A 23,105-nucleotide genomic window follows, 5' to 3' on the forward strand; every position below is an offset into this window, starting at 1 on the left:
GGTAAATAATACATTTTGTATCTTAATAAAATAACTATAATATTTTTTTTATTTGTATATTAGAATGAATATATGAAACTAAATTAATTTAAGATTAGATATGAAGGATGGTAACAATAATAAGAGTAATATGTATTTTTATTTTTATTAAAAATTGACATTTATTAAAAGGAAACAGAAGAACTTGTAAGTATTTATTTGTGTTCGAAGACAGAAAATGAAGTGGTCCATGTGTTAGAGGGATAAGATCACAACTTGAATAAGGTAGATTGCTGGGATTCAATCACCAATGAAACCTAAAGTGTGTGTTTCTTTTTTCCACTTTTCAATTAATATAAATGTTCCATTAAGTTGATGTATTTAATTGTGTGGTCCTTTATGTCTATGTGCACAACATTGGTAAACTAAAAGCAAAAAGTCAATTCTCAAGTTTCAGCCGCCAAATTAAATGGTGAAATAAAGGGTGTTCACTTTAATAGTTAGGAGAGAAGATTAACCAATTAAATCATTCTAAATATATTGTTATAACTTCAAATTTGCAATAAATAAAAAACTAAAATTAAGACGACTTTTACTTATTTTCTTATATTTATTATATTATTAATTATACTATATTTGTATGTGTCCATATTCTTTCTATAAAAAGTATAGTGTGGAAAAATATCAAGCATTTGTAGACTATCTTTTCTGTACGATAAATGACATTTGTTAATGTTTGAAAGAAGACATGAATTTATTCAAATGCATCCTCAATCCCCCAATGCTATGTGGGTTGTTAATAATGTTAAATTGGGTGTCAATCAAATAATTATTTAAACACACTAGATTATTGTCCCATTGAAAAATTTTTATATTAATAAATATAAAAGTATTTAAATTAATTTTTAAATTGGTTATAAACCTTCTAACTTATGTTTTGTTTAGTAAAGTTGTAATTGCATATCTTAAAGTCTTATAAGAGTTCTTTAAGAATTCCTATCATATACTATGCTAGATATCTATATGATGTTTAAATAATTAATGGTTAACTTAAGAGTAACTAGGAGTTAATATTCTACTATATGCAAGACTAACATATATTTACTAAGAATCAATTAGTTCAAATGCATCTTCAACATTGTAAACAACTTACATTTCAAACAAATTACAATACATAAATTTTTATAAATATGTAAATAAGAGTGCAACAATGTTGAAAAATTTCTCTTAAAATTAATTGATCTTAAAATAAATCAAGATTGTGGTTAATAAGAAATCAAATGAAATACAAGTAATTTATCCATAAAATATGTCTATGTTATTTAGATATTTACAACTCAATATAGAAGACAGAAAAGCAACCTTGCAATTTAGACTACTAACTATCATCAAATATTAAAGATATTTTTGTGCAAATTTTTTTTATCACCTAACCACCTGAAGATTTTATATATAAATCTTACACAACAGTCATCTTTCAAAGTTTATATAAAAACCTAGAAGATCAAATGTAATTTCAATATATAGAGATTTTAGCTCTGAGCCTTTTGTGTACTCAAGTTTTTTGAGGGTTGTGGTAAATCTTTGTATCATTCACTCTTTGAATTTATCAATATTTGAACAATCTTGTTATCTGTCACTTGTGGAAAATAAATACTCACAGTATTAACTATTTATCATAGATTTTATTTATGAATATTATTGTACTACTCAATTTTACCTAAATCTACTATATAGAAGAATTTTTTAGTAAACCAGTATTGTCTTTTTTTTTTCTTTCTTAAAAACTTTTATTAAGATATAATTGACATCGTTGTTTAAAGAATATTTCTCTTACTTAGTAATTATTTGAAAAGTAGTCAGACATTTTCTTACGAAAAGTTTTAGAAAATACTATGCAAAAAGTTCTTGTAGAAGTTTTTTATTTGACAAATGTAATTTTACGTATTTGTTAAACAAATTTTATTTGAAAACATATTTTATAATTTAATTTTTAAAATGATTTAAAAACTAAAAACACGCTTAATTATTTCCTATGTATCAAATTATTATAAAAATACAATTTTCTGTTTATTATTGTGTCAAAATAACTCCTATTGAATAATTAATTATCAATGTTCAATGGTTTTTATTTTTTTATTCATTAATTATTTATTTAATTCATATTTACAATAAAAATAAGGAAGGTCACAGTCTTCCTTGATGTTCTTTGTTAAGATGTGTCAATTTGTGTTAGCTGAAAGGTTATAGTTGGGAAATAAAGTTCAATTAGTACGGATAAAACATATTTTATTTTTTAGTTTTAAAATTAGCTCTGAAATATTGGGATCCAACGTATTAGGGTTATAACTGAAATTTGGGGTAGTATTTAAGTCATTATTATGGAAAAGAAAAATAGTAAACCATCTTAATCACACATGTTTTATATCACTAAGTTTTATTTATCTTTCTGTAATTAATATTACAAATAAATATTATTCATGAAAGAATTAATGGGTTGGTACCGATTTAGTATCAAACAAGTAGAGTAATTCCATGATTTTTTTTTATTTGTTAATAATTGTTTCTATTTAGTATATAAAAATAATAGTGAAATTATTATGTAATGAGATATTATAAAGGTTATACTGATGTAATTCATATTATGTTTGATATTTATTTTGGTTTCTTGGTTTGGTCAAAGTGTTCAAAGTAGTTATACCTTTTTTCAGATATTCACAATTGTCTTATATTTTGTAAAAACGGTTCAAGTTGGTTCTTTTTGCTTACGATGTTAAAAACGCTTACGGTGTAATTTCTCTTGACCAAAAGTAAATAAGTTGTCCAGTTGATTGTGTGACACATGACGTGACAATGTTAAAAGTTTTTATTTCACTTTTTATATTTTTTATTTTATTTTATGTTATTCTTAATAGATTCTAATCTTCTTCTTCATTCAGACCACCACCACACCGACCACCATGAAAGCTTCCATACCCAAATCACAACCACTAGTTACCTCGTTCCAGAACCACCATCACGAATTCCTTTGTCACCAGGATCTGCAAGAACGAGAGAAACCTTCATTCAAACCTTCATGGCCACAATTCAACCTGCAAGAAACTACCACAAAACCCCAAATTGAGAATGTGAAACCTTAATCGTGATCATCATCTTCTCGCGAACAACTAAGCTACAACACCACCACCCTAAAATCCCAAATTAGAAAACCCCGAATATGCAAAAACTCAAATCGCACCATCACTCCACCATCTTCTTCTTCTACACCTCGAGACAGCCCGGTTCTTCGTTGTGAGAAGCATAAGAAACTCAAAACTCTAACCCTCCTCAACTTAAATTTAACTTTAACTTTTAACATTGTCACGTCAATTGAACTGATTGTTTTCACGTATTGCAAAACTGCACAGGTCATTTAACATTGACCAGGGGGCAATTACACCGTTAGCGTTTTGAACACCGTAAGCAAAAAGGACCAACTTCAAATGTTTTTACAAAATATGGGACAACTGTGAACATCTGAAAAGAAAAGTAGGAGTACATTGAACACATTGACCAACCTAGGGATCAAAATAGGTATTAAATCTTGTTATTTTTAAAGTAAATGTGTTGTATGTCTGTCTGGTCGAGTTTTTCCAACTGAGTTCGTCTAGGTCAAGCTCTCAAGGTCAAGCTTTTCTAGGGGCAACTTACCTAGGTCGAGCTCCCTCAAGCGAGCTCTTCTAGGCTAAGCTCTCTCAGTCGAGCTCTACAGGCCAAATTCTTCAGGTTGAGCTCCTCTAAACTGAGCTCCTCTAGACCAAGCTCCTCCAGGTCAAGCAACTTGACAGAGGAACTTTTAGTGTCACAAAAGTCTCTATCATAGGAAACTAAGTTTTCCCTTAACTAATGTAGTATAAAGGTTAACCTAGGTAAGGTTAAGGAACATTATCATGTGAGTTCATTGATTAAATGTAAAAAAACAAGTTTTAAAGGTTTTGAAACGTGTGAAAATGAAAAACAAAAAAATGTGAAAGCATTAAAACTCACTTAAATTAAAACTAAGGGGACATAAATTAAACAACTTGGCCCTCTAGAAGTCGAGAATACAACATCAGAAATTAAAATAGAAATTAACAAAAACAAGTAGTGAAACATCTTCTCTTCCTCTCTCGCGAACCCTAGAGGGTTTCTTTCATTTGAGAATGAAACCTCTCTCGAGCCTTACACCCCCTCCAAAGGTAGCAACAACCACAAAACCTCAAAACATAGTGCATCATTAAACGTTCATGGTCCAAAACGTAGTCGTTTCACGCTGCTTCTCAATGGTTGACTAGATACTCCTTTGACCAAGGGAACTACTACAAAAAGAAGAATGCATGAAGGGTCAAAACACAATTAAGAGAAAAGAAAACCTATTATAGCAAAAAGATATTTTTATTTTATTTTCTGAATTTTTTCTAAAAAGAGAAAGAACCTAATTCTTTAAAAACCAATTTTATTTACCTAAAAAGAGGAAATTAATCCTATTAAAAACCTATTTCTACCTTTTTTACATTAATCTAACTTATTTCTAAAGAATTAAAACTAAATAAGACTAAGAAAAAGATTTTAACAAAGAAAAAGAAAGAAAACTAGGGAGTTATCAATAACATCTCTTAAAACCGTTAGACAGGAAGTTGACGTTAGGAGAGGTGGCCATTAGATGTGAAGTGTTAAGATTATCAAGGAGGAGGTTCACTAGGGAGATACAACATCAATGAGACCTCAGCCCTACCACATAAGGACTAACACCACTCTCTACCTAAAATCTTAAGGTAATGGGTTAATGAATCTTCAACCTTATATAGAACTCTATTTTCTCATTTCTATCTAATGTGGGACTTAGGCTCACACTTGGAATTCTACCATGAAGTTTGACTTGAGTCTACTTTGTAAGGTTAAGAGCTTTTTCTCATCGCCTTAAGTGAATCTGAGCTTGCACGATGTGATTGAGCATACAACTTCAAGGGAAACATTCCCAAAATTTTCTTCTTCTTTCATAACGTCTTTTTATTGGGTGTCATGATTCTGATAATATCTTTTTGATTTATTGATATGCACGAATACCAAGAACAAATTATACAAGCATCAAATTACTTTTTCGTACAAGCATTAAATGTTTTGAATGTTGATAAGCATTGAGGAGTATAGCATGTTCATGAAATTTTATCATTTGTCATTTCATTCATAAATGCATCATTTGGTAAGATAAATGTATATTCATCAGATGGTATAAACATAAGATGTTTTCTCAAAGGCTAAAGTGTTTAGCGGTCACTTATCAAACGATGTTTTCTCTAGAATGTTTTGCTTGATATAACATTGTATTTGAATGAAAATTTCTTTTAACCCTTAGTGTTATATAATAGATAGATTTTTGTTTTTATAAGAAACTAGCTTGTTTTGTTCATATAGTCTATTAAATGATTCAACGAGAGATATTATCTTTTAGACTCTATTTATGATTTTCTAAATCGTTTAAACAGTTTTGTGTAGAAAATATTATTTAAACTGTTTTTCATATAGCAATATTTTATTTAATTTTATTTGTTAAACTTCAAAATCTGAGTTACACAATCTATTCTTTAAATGATTTTTTCGTTGTTATTATTCTTTAAGTATGTATGGTAAAAACTCATCCTTCTAATTAGTTATTCAATAAAGCCTTATAATAACACTTAAAAGGACTAATCTTTTATGAAATTTAAGTTTTTATTATGAACCATTATTTACAAATTGAATAATAATATATTTAGCCCGTATAATGTTTGAAAAGTTTAAAAATTAAACATAGATGAAAAATAAATTTACAAAATAATAATATTTAAATGATAAATATCAATATGCGATTGGTAAAACATGTATAATTAAATTCTAAATAATTAATGGTAAATACATATCGAAAAATATTTATGATCGCCGAGTTGAAATAATTTTTGAAAACTGTGAAATTATTTAACTATATGAGGAAAAGGACAACATACAAAAACGTTGGCACGCAGTGTTGTTCTAGAAAAGAAAGAAGAGAACCAAAAAAACAATATGGAAAGATGCTCTCTCCCAAATCATTTGTTTTGATTGATATATATGAAAAAAAAATATTTATAAGAAAAAAACAGCCTGTATTTTCATCTATATTTATGAAGAAATACGTTACAAACTACGTGATTAATTATACGAAATATACTATTTATACATAAAACGTTTTAAAACATAAAATGTTCATGTTACATATATGCTTGCAATATAATGAACTATAACGTAAGTATTTAATTAAAAATAAATGATTAGTAATAAAAAGATATTTTGTTGTTAATTAATTTACTTTGTGATGTTTGATCCTATAATGCAAAAGAAAAGAAATGATAAGAGAGTGGTAGTTTTGGTGAAGTAAATCTATGGATCCATGTTATGGTTATGTTGGTTTTAAGCGAAACAATAAAGGTAGAGAGAAGGGAGAAAGGGATACCAGAAAAGCTGTGCGAGGGTGTCCCTTTCGAAAGGTGTGGTGGAGGCATGTAAGGGATCTATCCCTCAAAGAGCATCTAGACAAACATACCATAATATATATTTAATAAAACCAACGGTTCTAACTTCTAACTTGCAAGTAAAATTCTCAATTTCAAATCACAACTTTGTTTTTTTCCATCTTTTTAACTTTAATGTTAACCTTAATCTTAATACTTGCTTAAATATCATACTCTCGTCTTAATTATTTTCTTTAGTAATTAAGACAAGAAGTTTCCATTAATCTTATTTTTCAGAAGATATAAGCTTCTACAAGAACATCCGTAGAAAAGTTATATTATTGTTGATTAAACATGGACTTAATCTCCTGAATTATTAAACGATAAAATTTTACCATATTTATAAAATATGATTTATATTAATTTTGAACATGTGATTTGGATGACGGTAAATAAATAAAAAAAAGAGTAAATGTAATTTAGAAGTAATGTTGATGTAGAGAAGGTGAAGAGTGAAGAGTGAAATGGTGAAAGCGGGAAGAGGGTGGAAGAGGGAGAGGTGTGTAATATGAAATGGTGTGTAGTGTAGTATAAGAACAAGGTCTGAAAGAGGGGCAGGGATGCAGTCACGGATATTTAACAGCTCCATTCCGACCAAACACTGTCACCTTTACCACTGCCATCAACAAGGCCTCCCATAGGGCCAGAATCAATTCCTCTTCCCTATAACTCTTATCTCTTGTCTCCCTATGTGCTGAGATATGGAGGAAAATCTGTTCAAAATTTTGCAACACGACACCGCTTGGGTGCTTCCCTAAGCTCGTTTGCCCAAGACCAATAGGGTATTAACCAACCCAACCCTATTCTGCTTCCACTCTCGTTACTACATTACATAAGCGTAAAAAGGAGCTCAATTAGCAAAAAGGCAAAAGTGCTGTGTGGAGAGAGAGAGAGAGAGAAAAAAGAAAAGAGAGAGAGAAATGGGTTAGGCTGAAAAGGGTCTTGGTATAACATTGTTGGTTTGGTTAAGTTTAGTTTGGTTTGGTTTAGTTTTGTGGTGATGGAAGTGGGAAAATTCAATGGCATGAACTTTTTTTGGAAGACACAGAAGCCAGTTTCAGAGTTGTGGCAGTTGCACGACCAACAAAGCTGGGAGTGCAAAGAATCATCATCAACCCATTAGGAATAAGTGCAAAGCTTCGTAGAAAGCTGGAAGAGGAAAATCCCAACACCAGCATCAACACCGGCAAGGGTCTGACTCTGGATCCTCACAGGAATTTCCATCATCATCATCGTCGTCGTCATCATCTTCATCATCTTCAGCTTCAGCATCAGACTCATCATCAAAATCTGGTGTTCAACACAGGCCATGTAACAACCGAGGAAGAAGAAGGAGGAAACCAACAAGACCAGCAACCTCATCCTCTCCGATTTCTACACCGTCAACAACGACAAGATGAAGAACCATCTTACACAGGTTTAGACACGGAGCTCTTAAACCCACTTCAACTTCCGAAGAGACGGTCTTCCCTCCCTCCTCTTCCACCACCGCCTTCGTCGCTTACTTCAACCGAACATGCGAGAAAGATGGGGGAATCACAGAACCACCATCTCCATCACCAAGCACCAACTCCGTCTAGATCGGCCATGAGAGCCGGCGGCGGCGGGGGCGAGATCGTGGAGGTTCAAGGCGGCCACATTGTCCGCTCCACCGGGCGGAAGGACCGTCACAGCAAGGTCTGCACTGCCAAAGGCCCCAGAGACCGCCGTGTGCGCCTGGCAGCTCACACGGCCATCCAATTCTACGATGTCCAGGACCGCCTCGGCTATGACCGCCCCAGCAAGGCGGTGGACTGGCTAATAAAAAAAGCCAAGACCGCCATCGACGAGCTCGCGGAGCTCCCTCCATGGAACCCCACGGCCACGTCAATGCAACCGCCTCAGCAGGAGGAAATCGCCCTCCGCGAGAACAAGTCTCTCGCTGTAGAACAAGACCCGACAGCGTTCGGCAACCGTGGCGAGAGCAACGTTGTCGTCGCCGCTACCAGAGTTCCGGACCAATTCTCTCACCAACAGTTGGAGAGTGAAAATGCTAACATTGGCACCAGCAAGTACAACAGTGGTCCTGGTTTTCTGCCACCGTCTTTGGATACTGATAACATTGCTGAGACAATCAAGACTTTCTTTCCCGTCGAAGCTACCACGACGTCGTTTCAGAGTTACCCTCCGGCGCCACCGGATTTGAGGCAGCAAGATCTGCGTTTGTCGTTGCAGTCCTTTCAGGACCCTATCATGCTTCAGCACCAGCCTCAGAGCCACAACGAGCCGGTGCTATTCGCCGGAACGGCCCTCGGCTTCGACGGCGGTTCCGCCTGGTCGGAGCACCAGAACCACCACTCGGAGGAGCACAGGTTGCTCTTTGGTGGCAACAGTGGCCATGGCGGTGGGTTTGTGTTCAACACTCCGGCGCCGGCGTTTGGCCAATTTTTTTCTCAGAGGGGACCCCTTCAGTCCAGTAACACCCCTTCGGTTCGTGCTTGGATAGACCCTTCGGTCGATCACCACCATCACAACCATCACTACTTCTCGCCGCTGATCCACCAGGGCTCCGTCGCCGGAGGCTTCTCCAACGGCGGTGGATTCTCTGGCTTTCGCATTCCAGCACGAATTCAGGGTGAAGAGGAGCACGACGGCGTATCCGACAAGCCGTCCTCTGCTTCCTCCGATTCTCGTCATTGATTTCAAAAACACAAAAGATCCCAACTTTGTTCTTCCTGAGGTTCTTTCTCACGACCCAATTCTTAAAATCTCAATAGTATTCCTCCTTTTTCGTTTCTCTTACTCAGTATTTTTTGTTGATGTTATTTTAGGGCTTGTGGGTTGCACTGAAGATGACTAGTTGATAAAGAGAACATGCTTTTGGAATATTAGGTTGAATGAATTTTCAAGCTGCAAAGGGAATTCAAGAGAGTTGGGTTTGGATCTCTAGATGTGTTGATGTCAATGGCCTATGCCGTGGGAATGAAGAAAATTTGAGACAGATATTCAGGTCTTCGCATCCCTCGGTATTTTGATGTTTTATGTGTTTTTCGTGCTCAATAACTAGGACATGCAGTGCTGTGTTTCTTTGGTTTCATCTGTATTTGATGATTGCTATTGCTATGTTTTCCCTTTGTTTGTGACTTCGTCATCTCTGTATTTCTTTCGTTTCTACTTTGTTGTAGTGATTTGAAAAACATTCTCACTGAATAAAAGAACTAGCTTGCTCTTAGTTGTTGTATATTTCCTAGTTAGTGCAGACCCAGATGCAGAATAATGGGTTCTCTCCATGACAAAACAGGGTAAAACAAAATAAGCCGACACAGGAATCTTGCTTGGATTTGTTGGCATGGTAAGTGTGAATGTTGTTCTGTTGTTTGAAATGAGAGAAAAAGGATGGTCTTTTATTGGAAGTAATCATATTTTCTCACAACACTTTTTAAGATTTATTTTTTTCTTTCTATTTGTCTATCGTATCACTTATTTCTTGTAATCTGATGGTTGTAGAAAGTGCAGTGAAAAAGAAATGTAGGAACATGATTACTGTTTCATTGATTCCTAAGTTGTTATATGAAGGAAACGAAAGAGGGTTCTCTTTGCATTAGAATGATTGTTGTTTTGTTCCTTTTTTTACTACTTTCTCGTGCAACCATCCACCCGTCACTAGACACTAGCTTCCTCATCTTCAAAAACAATTGGAAAGAAATCTACAGCTCCATTACACCTTTCTCTTTCTTGCTTCGAATTTGGGAGCATTTGACTGAGAAGTCATTATCGATGAACAGTAGATAAACTGTTGACAAAGGAGAAAGGGTTGCTTGAAGCTGATTTTGATTCCGAGCTTGGTAAAAAGGCAAATATCCTAAATTCAGCATGGTTTGCTGCTTTTCCTTTCACATGTCATAATTGTGGTTCTTCAGCTAGTTTAGTATGCTATGACAGCGACTGAAAGCTTGATTAGGAATATAAAAGTTAACGTGATAAAGGAAAACATCCGCAAGTCATCTTTGATGACCCACTCACCTACCAGCTTAGTTAATGCAGAGAGTAGTGAAATGAAAAAAAAGAAGCTTTAAATTCTAGTAGCAAGGTTTTCTACCATCCAATTTTGAACCACACATCTTTCCTTCTAGAAAAATATCAGGTGTTTTCTTTTGGGTTTTCAGCCTTACAACAGTAACATGAGGTAATGGCAGAAGTCCATCATGACTCATGATTTGAGTAGTTAAATTCCAATAGGTAAGAACAAGTGGGAAAAGTAAAAAACAACATCTGCAGGGGAGCCATGAAAAGGAGAGGGTGATTGATGAGCACAACCAAGCTCAATTATGAAAGAGTTCACTCTCATGGGTACCACTAAAGTGTCATACTTCTACACCTGTCTGTGGTCCCCTACCTTCCAACCAAGCAAATCTCACAACCTCAAAAGATCTTTCCTAATGTTTTTAACCACCTTCTTCAAGGGGTAATCTAAAATATCATAATAAAAAAACACAACTTTTGCCTCTCGTGCAATTGTTTTTCCCTTCTTAATGCGGCTGCTAGTCGGTTGATTACATCAAAAACAACATTGTAGTGGGTCATCAACTCATCGTACATCATACAACTCATGTTACTATATGTGGAAAGTGGCAAGTATTTAATGAATATGACACCACAGAGATTCACCGCCATGTTTTTCTTAAATTAAACCACTGGAAATCATCATCCGATCATATTAAATTAATGCACAAGAGACTTAATTACGCCACTCCAAATCAGAGAAACCACAGCTACTGAAATATGACTATTGGGTGTTTTATCTTCTAAGAAAAAGATAAACTTTATCTGATCTAAGTCGTGTATCAGTAGTACTACCATGACCGTAGAGTTTGTTTTGGCCAACATTCAAATCTGTTACCTTTAAACAAGTTTTACAGAATGGTCCGAAAATGTTATTTTGACCTAATTCAAGGTTTTAAAACTCATATTAGACATTATCAATGTTATATTAACACTCCAAAATCCAAAATCCATTAATCATAAAATAACGTAATATGAAAAAGGGTGAAATGAAGGAAAAAAAGAAAAAAATACAGTGATAAGGGTGGTTTAGAAATGGGAGGTGATGAAATTGATTAATGAGCAGAGATGACAGAAGAGACAGCGTGGGTTATTTGGCTAGATTGTTGTTAGACAGATCTGGAATGTTGTTTTCTTTCCCTTTCGGAGTTTCCTTTGTATTTGACAACTCAGAATTAGACAATGGGACTTTGCTGTCAGTGGTTTTCGTTGTGATGGGGTCAGGAAAACGAACCCGGATTTGCCATGGACGAGCTGCTACCCATCTCTCCTTCCAGCTCCAACCCCAGCTTCCCTTGCCAACGCCGTAGATAGCCTGGCCCAAATACGGCCTGCAATTGGGCCTCCACTGAAATATGCTTGTGGGGTCAAATTTTTTACTTTTCATAAAGGAAAACAAAAATGTTTGACTTTAATATAAAGAGAAAAAAAAATGGATGAAGAACATGTTTGTTGATAAAATAAAGGTTTAATAGGTTCGGAGGTCCTATATTTGCGGGTTCGTTTCAATTGGGTCCTCTAATTTTGGAAGTGATCAATTGGGTCTCTAATTTTTGTCAATTTGATTCAATAATAGCATTTTCGTTAAATATAGTGGCATCCAGGTGGCACCGTTTGAGCTATATAGATGAATTTTTAACATTTTTAATTGTTAAATATATTAATAAATGAAAATATAATTAGAAATTATTAAAAATATTAAATTAGGCCGGTGGTGGGGACTCAATTGATCACTTCCAAAATTGAAGGACCCAATTGAAACGAACTCGTAAATATAGGGACTTCCGAACCTATTAAACCTAAAATAAAATCAGATATCACTGTTGGTCTTTCTATTGAGGTAGACTAGAAAAATTTACTACTTCTAAAATATGAATTGTCTATATAAAAAAACTTAATACTATCTTAAACACAAAAATATTGAGATTTAATGTTCGTAGATGTTTTTTTCTTCTTACATGTTACTTAATTTTCTGATTTTTACTTATTGTAAAACTTTTAACTTATACTTAATTTCTAATATTATGCTCATGTTACAATATATTAATATGGTGTGATGAAAGTCTTTAAATTAAATTATGAGTGTTGCATAAAACAATAACCTTTAAAAATAAAAAATAAATTTTTAAAACGAATAATACATTTTAGAACACCTAAACTAAATCGATATTTAATTATGGTAATTAAAATAACGATTTAAATTTTCAAAAATTAAATAAAAAATAGAAAACTTGGAATCTTACGAGCAAACTTATAAGAGTTGTTTAAAAACGATAGAACACACCTAAGTGAAAAAAAGTTGCTTTATAAGATCCTTCTGTATTTACCAATGTTTAGGAAAAAGTAAAAATTGGAAAAGGTATAAATATATTTTGATATAAGATTTTATTTTTTATATAAATGAGGATATAAAAGAAAAAATAAAATAAAATATTCTAAATTAGAATTATAATAAAGTTTCTATAAAAATGATATAGGTATGGGAAAAATTCTTTTTTTTTTCTTCTCTTATAAATACTTATGCAGATATTTGTTGATAACTTTAAAGTTGATTAAATTTAGCATAGCAGAGGTTTAAATAACGGACTATGCTAGGGGTGTAGCGGTAGTGTAGTGGAACAAATAGTAGCCACTTAAAAATCTATATGTTTATTTTGGAGTTTTCTTTTTTCTTTTTAATAAAATCTTCTTATAATCTTGGAAGAGTAATTTTGGGGTTTTTATTTTGAAAATTGAAATCTGTAAATGTAATAATAAAAGTAAAAATGAAGAATTGCGTTTAGATAGGTGATGATTGATAATTTTTAATTAGGAATGTTATTAATTATTTTGTAATGTGTAGAATTTGCAAGTATATATAATATTTATAAACTAAAAAATGACGTCAATTTCATATTTGGATGGCTAGGGGTGGTAGAGTTTGGTAAGATTTGGACAATCCTATAATCTTCTAGCCCACTTAAAATAAATATAGGATAGGGTTGGATGTGGGTGGATCAAGATTTTATTTATTTTTTCTTTATTTATAATTTTTAAGTGTCAACACAATTTTAACAAAACTTCATTCAAGATTCAATTAATTTTTTTGAAATTAATTAGAGGCAGAAAAGAAAAATACAATTTGTCAACAATGTGAGTATAAGAGTAGGTTTTTCAAGTCATCCTCCTGCACCTCCCACTTCTCTTCTTACACTCCAATAATACTTATAAATATTAAATTATTCCTCATTAAAATTATAATAAAATGTTAGAATGTTTATCTTCACCTCTTCAATTTTTTAATCCAAAAAATATATTTCCAATTCTATAATATGAAATACATTTAAAAAACATATATTTTGAATAGTATAATTTAAAATATATTTTCAAATTTAGAATTATATTCTAGATTATCTAATTTTGAATTTCATTTTAGATTCTACAATCTAAAACATGAAAAAAAATCTAAGCAATACATAAATACATTTTATCTTTCTATATAGTAGGAAGAAAAAAAGAGGTGCAAAAAGAAACCACACATCCATGTTAACTTATTGCTCAACTTATACAAGAGTGATTCCATTAATCCAATCTAATGTTGGATTGAGTTAAGTTGAGTCATATAATAATTTGACCTAATTAATACCTATATTATTGATGAGTAAAATTAGAAACATTATAATATATTTCAATTTAAATTAAAAGTGTTACAACTTTAAATCTATCATGACAATAGTTTTATAGTTAATCATCTCATTTGAGTCATTATTCGCTTTAAACTTTGATATTAATCTTATTATCTTAATGGATTTGAGGTAAAAAAAATCTTAATATTATTTATTTGATACATGTAGATTATATTAAATAGTGTAAAAGACTTTATACCGTCATAAATTAAGTAACAACATCAAGTTAGTTTACTTTTATTGTAAAATACTTAAAAGTCACACCGAATATATAATTGGTTGGTAACACAACCTTTTGTACTAATAATGCATCATATATTCAAACTTAGATTTTACACTAAAGTGTCATTAAAAACATTAATAAAGATAATTTAAATTCACCATATTCTTTCAATCCTCTAAAAAGTTCTTTAGAAACAAAATTATGAAAGGAATTACAACTCCAAAATAAATAATAGTTTAAATTTTTAAATATGGTGATTGACCCTATATAAACTCTACATCAAAAGTACCTTTTGTCATTAAACGAAGACAATCCTGATTTGTTTGTCCCTCGAGGGACAAAACATAACTGCGGTTTTAGAAAATCTGTCGAAAATTATGCAAGGTTTTCAAAACCCTCGGTAAAAAACCCCTTCAAAACCCGTTTTAAAATACGTAATTTTTGTAGTGTTCCATGTTCCCACTGAAAAAACCATAAAATGTTCAAATTTGTGTACCTGATGAGAGAAGGCATATGCCATAGCTCGCTCTCGTTTGACTGCTGCTTCTTCTCTCTGATGTATCCTCAAAAGTATCTCTTCCATTGTGTCAGAACCTCCACACCATCCCACCTGCCATACATTTACCAACAAAACATATTTTCTTCATCAACAGAATCACATGATTTCGACAACAAAAGTTGAAAGCAAGAAACATTATCAAGGTGACAGTAGTAATATACCTGAAGCTGATGAATCTTAGCTGCAAGTTTTAGCTGGTTTTCTAATTTCTTTTGTTTAATCCTTGCTTCTGTTAGCATATAGACTCTTCGAGCTTTAATCTGTTCCTGTATTCTGCTCCAAGTATGTATATAGTTTAGTGCAGTTACTGCCTGTTCTTTGGCAGCCTCAAGTTTCAATTCTACCTTCGATGGTGCAATATAGTTTAGTGCAGTATCTCTTAGCTGGTGCAATGTTCTTCTTGCCTACAAAGACAAAGAAGAGGGCTTAGTAAAATTTAGGCTTAAGATAGCAGTATTGTGCTAGGAAGATGGTTCCAATCATTGATTTTTTTTCATAATCTTTGTAAAAGATTAATGCAACAGGATTTGAACAGTATTGTGCAGATTTGATTTTTTTCTCAGTAGTCACCATGAGGATGTTTATCATACACACTGTACCAAAATGGTTAGCAGTAAAATGAATAGAGAAAACTTATACCTGAAACAAAATGAATAGAGATCTGTTTAATGAGGAAATGGATGATACTGCCTTTGATAAATTAAAAACTAAGAATGATTAATTATCACTTTAGCAGGCAAATATACCTGATTACATGATAATTCAAAAGATAGATCAAGGTAATCCAAATAATGATTTGGTGGGAGCAAAGGGAGAGTTGATAGATTTCAGAGAGGATATTGTGAATTTTGACTTGCTTTCAGTTATTTGCTTTTCTTTTATTAAGAATCTATATATATATATATATTTTTTTTTTGTTCTTTAAATTAGTATAAAAGATGGTACCAGAAATGCACGAAATGCATTTTGAATCCGAGTAGCAGCAATATCTTCCATCAACCTGCTGGGAACTGTCTTTTCTAGCACCACCAAACCTTCATTAGGAATGCTATTTGACTCTTCAAGAGTTTCGTCTTGCTTTTCCTCGGAGGACTCATCTAATTTTTCAGGGATGAATTGCACCTACTCAATAGTGTGGCAGAGAGAATTCAAAACCAACGTATATATCAACAATGCTATCTTGAAAATACATTAAACTAAATATTTATGAATGATTTTTTTGATGATATTATGATCACAAAAAACAAAAAACAAATACCTTAGCTTGTTCCAATTTATCTTCCTTCCGTTTGTTCAATTTAACAATCCTCTTAAACCATTTCTTTGGACTCATAATTTCTAAACCTGCAAAGAACATTCCATCAATTGATTGTTGATCCTCATGCAACCCTAATAGGGTTTTATATTTCCTATAATAATTCCTAATCCTGTTATACAAATTGATAATATTGTTTTTCTAAAGAACATGTATGTTCTAAATTAGAAGTATCCAACCCCACAACAAGAAGAACATGCAGAACTAAATAATGAAAAGAGAAGGGAACATACCAATAAGAGAAGAAAAGAAAAGGTTGTTTATAGAGGATGAAAGGTAAAAAAGCAGTTTATATATAACACTTTTTTCATTCAAGACAAACCCCAGAGAGTTCATAGGAAAGTGACAAATCAACCACAGTGAAGCAGATGTTTAATCTCTTGGAAGATCAGGAGTCTCCAGAAAGGTAACAGAAGCTAGTCACATATATCCAATGTGTACTTTCTGAAAATGAACTCACAATGATATCTAAAATGATATCTAAGTAACAAAAGTTAAAGATATGCTTGCCTTGTCACTATTCAATAACATATTTCCTTCTTTTTATAATATAATTACCAAGTATCTACTAGTTTCATTAATTATTAATATCCATCATGAGACCTCATTATTATGGCATATCTGAGTGTTTTTTTTCTTTTTTCTTTTTAATTTTGATATAAGTTCTTACAAAGGATAGTCTCAACAAAATATGTATAACTCCACATTTAAGTTATTTGAATTCAGCAAGACAACTATACTAACTATACATAATGATATTTCTTTTTTGTGTACATATATCTTTTATTTTTAATTATATTAAAAAATTATATAATTTTGAATTACATTATCATCTTACGGATTTAAAACAACTGTAAAAAATATAGTGGACAGTAATTATCCATCCACTAAAAATAACTACACATCTTTCAACTACTTTATAATATAATTATGCTTTTTCTTTGTCTTTCCCGTCAATTCGTAATCTATATTACTCTTCCAACATTATTTCCATTAAAACTACAAATTACCCAAATTAAATGTAGAAAATAATAATACAGATAATTGTATTTAAAAAAATCTATTAAATATATAAATTGATATAAATGTTAAACTTAACTCCTTAAAATAATAACAAAAAATGTGAATACAAATGTTTAATATTGATCTAAATGTTGAATATTGATTATTGAAATACATTATCAAAGTCTCAGTTGCGAATCTTTAGATATACATCGGAAGGTGTCAAAATCTTTTCAAATGTATATAAGATTTTGTTGGGAATATCTAAAATATGCTAAAATTAGAATTTTTTTTATATTAAGTTTATATATGTGTAAAAAATTAGTAGATTTTTCTTTCTTTTTTAGTGTTTCCTCGTTTTCAATCTTATTAGCCTTAGGTTTAATAGGTTTTCTTGTATGTAAATGTCTTCCATTTAGAAACTTTAAGATACTCATCAAATGGTTTTTTTATATTGACTCTTCTTATTAAACCTTCTTGGTAGTAAGATTAGAGAATATTCTTTGCAAAACATAATATAGAGTTAATAATATATTATGTGTTTTGGATTGTGGGGTTGAACTTAATTCTTTTTCTTGATTTGTTTTTCTAACTTCAAGCTCAGGTCAAAGTTTTTCTTTTACTCTGTACTTGCTAACATTAGGTCAAACAAGAAAGTTACCTGTAGAAGTAAGGTTCAACGATACTAGCAATAAATGCGCACGAAATGTAACCAACCTACCACAACACCTACTTATAGATTTTGGAATGGACTTCAAATTAACATAAACCTAATTATGGCCCAATTGGTAATAATCTTGCTTAGGTTTAACATAATCACCCTTAGCATTAATCCTCGTTTAACCTGACCGCTCGACTAGTCAATCAACTCTTTTGAGATCCAGGCTGACATAACTATTTGATCTTCTACTGACCAGACGATCATACTATACACAGGCCCCAAGCCTGAGCATATCTTGGTATCTTGATATGCGAAGGGGTTTTTTGGTTGGAGAAGGTTTCACACGTTTTAAATGGGATGATAGGATTTCTATGCAATCGATTGGTCTACAACGTTAACTACATGGGCAATTACTTCCTAACCGTGTCAATTGAGGGTTTTTCAGGATTCATGTACTCGTTGAAACAAAAAGTCGCGAACTGTGGATCGTCGGACCTTGTTTGTTTCAACAGCTGAGATTCGTCCATTTAAGAACCCGTTTCGGCTATAAATAGGAGGTGGGGTCAATGTCATTTTCACCATTATTATCTACCTTCTTTTTACGACCGAGCGCCATATTCCTCTTTCTATCTAAGGTAATAATGTTTCACTGTTGAATCTTTCTATAGGAGTTAGTCTCTTATATTTGCGTTCTTCATCACCAACAAAGAAAAAATTCATTTGTTTCACTATTGTGTAGGACATCTTTCATTTTGAGTTATAAAACTATTTTTTCTTTTCTTGTTTAAATATCTAAATATGCATACTCTTCCTTGTGAGGTGTATGAGTTTTCCAAAGACAAACATGCACATTTTTCCTATTATAGTAACTAAATGAACACTTTTCTATTTTATCTTATTCATACAGATGTGTGAGGCTCTTTGATGAATGCATATTTATGCCCACATTTTAGGTTTAATTTCAAATTTTTAGTGGAATAATTGTGTTTAAATGGTTGATTTGGATAAGATTTGCGACGGTTGGATTTATCAGGTTTGGGAATTAAAGATGCGTAAAAAGTGATTTTTAGTTGCATAAATTATTCTTGAATATTCTTATGTTTATTTATGTAGCTGAAATTAAAGATTTATTGGTCCAAAGTTGCAAAATAAGGCCTAAAATCAGAATTCTGAAAAGAAAATTACAAACAGCTGAATACGCCCCTAGTGTTTCATTAATACACTCCCATTTCTGAAACATGCCCAATAGTAAACCTTTTCTCCTACACCCCTAATTCTCTATACACACCCTCCTACACTCACAACTCAGATTAACCAGAGGCTGCCATGTGTCCACAATCCTGCACACACCAAATCAACCAATCAGGTCATTCCACGCATATTGATCCTTAACACACCATTGTTTCCAACCAGAGGCTGCCATGTCATCTCCACTTTCATCCTCCATCTCAACAGAAACCCCTAATCCAAGGAGTCCATGGCAACCACCAAGACACAGTCGACCACCATAACCTCGCTGAACCTCTAGTCAACTCCAACCACTGAAAATCTCCACGAGCCACCATCTTCTTCGTTCAACCTTCGCCCTTGCACCTCTGCCATTAACGCACCTGTAGAAGAACAGAAAACCCAATTCTCCACCATGGGCCAACGTCCAACAACCACCCAAAAATACCATCATGATCATCATTTTCGTCTTTACCGCAACACATCATCCATGGCCCAAACTTGCAAACCACAAAATCATAAAAAGTAATACCCTTAACGCCTAAATCGCACCTCCCTCATTTTCTTCTTCACGAAGCAGAACCATAACGTTCATCACAACACCTTCCTCAATCAACATCGCGCTTCATCATCTTCATTCACCTGCACTTAAAAAAACCCAGAAATCACGCATCAACTATTGATAGGAGGAGCCTAGTCTCTACATATATTGGTTTTTGACGATGAATGGTTTAAAATGATTAGAAATGGTTTTAATCTTTCTTGCACAACAAAATGACATAACAAATGTTTAAATCATTAACATGTTAGTGCCAAAAGTATTAATCATTTCTTGATTAGTGAAATAGGCCTAAACAAATTAAAAATTTAGGTTTCTGGTAATAATAATCGATTACATAAGTCATATAATTTGTTAGACTAAGCCAGAACACTTAGAAGGTAAAATAGGGGCAAAACACTCTATTATAATCGATTACATTAGTTACATAATCGATTAAAACAAATACAAAGGCATAATATATTATACAAATAACATAATCTGTTAAGAAAGTCAAATGGATGACTAACAAAGCTAAGTGGCAAAATAATCGATTATATAAGTTCTATAATCGATTAAAACAGAAACAGAGGTCTAATCCATGATACAAATAATCTAATCTGTTAGCTTAGTTGAAAGAAGCAATTATAAGTATAAATGTCAAAATAATCGATTACACAAGTACATTAATCGATTAAAACAGAAGGAAAAACTTAATAGATTATGCTATTAACATAATCGATCAAATTGCAACATGATTTTGTTTTTCTATATAAACCAGACTTGAGACTTGATTCTTCAACGTTTTAATTGACATATACTAACATTCTCACTAAGTTTTGAGTACATGTTTTCTCAAGAAGTGTTCTTGGAGGATTTCAAGCTTCAATGGTGATCAAGCAATCAAGAATTCATTCAAGATCAATTGGACTTCATTTGGACTAATACATCTGCATTATAGGAGTGTGTTATAATCAATTTATCATTCATTTGAGTGTTGTGACATCTGTGCTAGGTTAGCCAGGTTAGAGATTGAGTGTTTCATAACTTGTATTGGTAGAGAGTGAGTGTTTCCTCTCTTGTTTATGATGGAAGCACGTCCAAACATCATGCGGGAACAACTTTCCTCGAAGCAGAGAAGCAGCGGAATGAAGAATGAAGCAATGGAAGTTTGGTGCATTGAAGGTGTTTGATGAAGGTTTGAATGAAAGGAATGATGAGTGTATGGAGTCTCTATGCTCAGTAGGCCTTCTTACCAGGGAAGAAAGCTAGAGGAGAGTGAGAAAATATTGACACAAGGTCTGACCCAAGAGTATAAGAGTTGGAATCAATTTCTGTAGCATTTCATTATACTCAAAAGTGAGATACATAGACATGCCTCTCTTATTTAGAGGTAAAGATGAGCCATGTTTTTGACCCAAATTCCTTCCCAAAATTCAAATTATTTCGTGCAGGAGGCTCCAGCTAATTAGATCACGCAAGCCATGCCTTGGTCTAGGTTAGAGAAAAAACACATGTGAAAAACACCTCTCGCAATGACTGGGCTTGATAGGGTTTCGGTTGGGTGCCCCCTATTACAGAAGATATTTTTCTTCACAAATTCAATCTGGAAAATAAGCTTCCCAATCCGGAAGCTAACCAGAATTTTGCCCTTTCTTTGCTCTTTTGCTTCCTTTGATCCAAGAGGCTCTTGACTGGTTGGTCCATGATCTCCTAGCTTTATTAGACCCTACAAAACAACAATATAAGCATATTAGAAGAGGATCCTTCTAATACTTAGAGAAAGAAAACAAGAAAGAGCTTTTTAAAAGTCCTTCCTCTACTTCCATTTCATTGTGTTATCTTAAGTTGACGCTCCTTTGAATGGATTTCCCTAAATAGGTTTCCCTCACACCCTTCCTCTTAAAAAACGATTTGTCCTCAAATCGGAAAGGTATAAAGAAGCATAACTTTGGTTTATTTGTTTCCTCCTAGATCAAAAATATATCTTGAACAAACAACAAAGATGAATATTATTAAAAGGATGTATCCAAAGAAAAGAATACAGAAAGAAAGCCTTTTATCTTTGAAAAAGAATTTATCCTTGGCCTTTATTTTTTTTTTTTCACTTTGTTTTGAACATTCCCGTTCATTATGTGATAAAACAAAGTGATGTTTTTGAGAAGAAGATTCAAGATATTTACCTTTGGATGAAGAATTTAAAAGCATGCATACCTTCTTCTCCTTTCTATTTTCTTCTTTAGAAGGTTGTTTAGTCAATCTTTCTCCTTCTCTTTTTCTTTATTTTTCAATTATTTTTATTTTTATTTCATCCTCTTTTACTTATTGAGGTGCAAGAGAAATCAAAATTATTTTATTTCCTTTGTGGAGACACATTATTTTATTAGTGTAGCCATTATGAGTGGGTTTATGGTCATATTGTCATGGCCTACCTAGTAAAACATGCCCAACATCCATTGGCTCAACATCACATAAAACCGTTTCTTCATAGTTTCCAATGGAGATAGGTATGCTTAGTTTTTCTTTGACTACTCTTTTTTCATCCTGTTTTATCCACTGAAGCTTGTAAGGCTTGGAATGAGGAATAATGGTTAAGGCCAACTTTTCCACCATTCTAGAATTACAACAATTACAAGAGGACTCACTATCCAAAATTAATGAACAAGTGTTTTCAAAAACTTTACATCTTGTGCAAAATATATTCTCCCTTTGTGATTGTCTAGTTCTTTTTGTTGAGTTCCAAGAAGTCTTTTAACTAGTAATAACTCTCCTTCACAAGGAAATGGTTCTTCCTCATATATGGAAGTATTTGAATCACTAAAAGAACCTTCATCTTCATCTTGATGCTCTAGGATATAAGTACACCTTTTGTTAGGACACTCAGGAGCATAATGTTCTTTGTAACCACACCTAAAACACTTGGTCTCTTTACTCCTATTTTCTTTTGAAGCTTTTCTAATTTGAAGCTTTTCTTTTTCTCTTTCTCTTTCTTTTTTTCTTTCCCCCCTCCCTAGACCCTTCAAATCTTGGTGTTGATAAACTCCCCTCCCTCTTATAATATTTCCTATGGGTTGAGGTGTTAGGGTATTCCTTCCTAGTGGAGACCTTTCTCTTAAGTTGTTGCTCCACTCTCACATAAAGTTGGACAAACTCATCAAGATCTTTATAAGGCAAAAGTTCTACCTTATCTATTATGTCATAATTTAGCCCACTTTGGAACCTAGCAATTGTAATCCTTGATTCCTCTCTTATCCCAGCTCTCAACATGAGTAATTTCATCTTTTGTTTATACTATTCAACACTCATGTTTCTTTGTTGGAGTCTATGGAGCTTATCCATCGTCTCCCTAT

General features: G+C 32.7%; 2 protein-coding genes across 4 annotated transcripts; one reads left to right on the top strand and one right to left on the bottom strand.

Moving 5' to 3' along the window:
- Window positions 1-4,037: 4,037 nt before the first annotated feature.
- Window positions 4,038-16,742, bottom strand: LOC108340070 (protein IQ-DOMAIN 10). 3 transcript variants are annotated; one of them, XM_052877511.1, is made up of 7 exons: window positions 16,561-16,742; window positions 16,271-16,356; window positions 15,958-16,134; window positions 15,174-15,416; window positions 14,950-15,063; window positions 11,800-11,913; window positions 4,038-4,313 (listed from the first exon to the last, which is right to left on the bottom strand). In XM_052877511.1, exons 1-7 carry the CDS (start codon window positions 16,661-16,663, stop codon window positions 4,278-4,280), a joined length of 873 nt encoding a protein of 290 aa, XP_052733471.1. In that variant the 5' UTR covers window positions 16,664-16,742; the 3' UTR covers window positions 4,038-4,277. The 3 variants fall into 3 exon arrangements, with proteins under 3 accessions (XP_052733471.1, XP_052733472.1, XP_017432787.2); XM_052877512.1 differs by lacking the exon at window positions 4,038-4,313 and adding an exon at window positions 6,485-6,542; XM_017577298.2 differs by lacking the exon at window positions 4,038-4,313 and having other exon boundaries at window positions 11,591-11,913.
- Window positions 6,859-9,735, top strand: LOC108340651 (transcription factor TCP4). Its single transcript, XM_017578157.2, has 2 exons — window positions 6,859-9,243; window positions 9,335-9,735. The coding sequence occupies exon 1, from the start codon at window positions 8,052-8,054 to the stop codon at window positions 9,201-9,203; it is 1,152 nt and encodes a 383-aa protein (XP_017433646.1). The 5' UTR covers window positions 6,859-8,051; the 3' UTR covers window positions 9,204-9,243; window positions 9,335-9,735.
- Window positions 16,743-23,105: the final 6,363 nt, after the last annotated feature.

This window comes from Vigna angularis, chromosome 5 (assembly GCF_016808095.1).
Source record: "Vigna angularis cultivar LongXiaoDou No.4 chromosome 5, ASM1680809v1, whole genome shotgun sequence".
Lineage (NCBI taxonomy): Eukaryota > Viridiplantae > Streptophyta > Magnoliopsida > Fabales > Fabaceae > Vigna > Vigna angularis.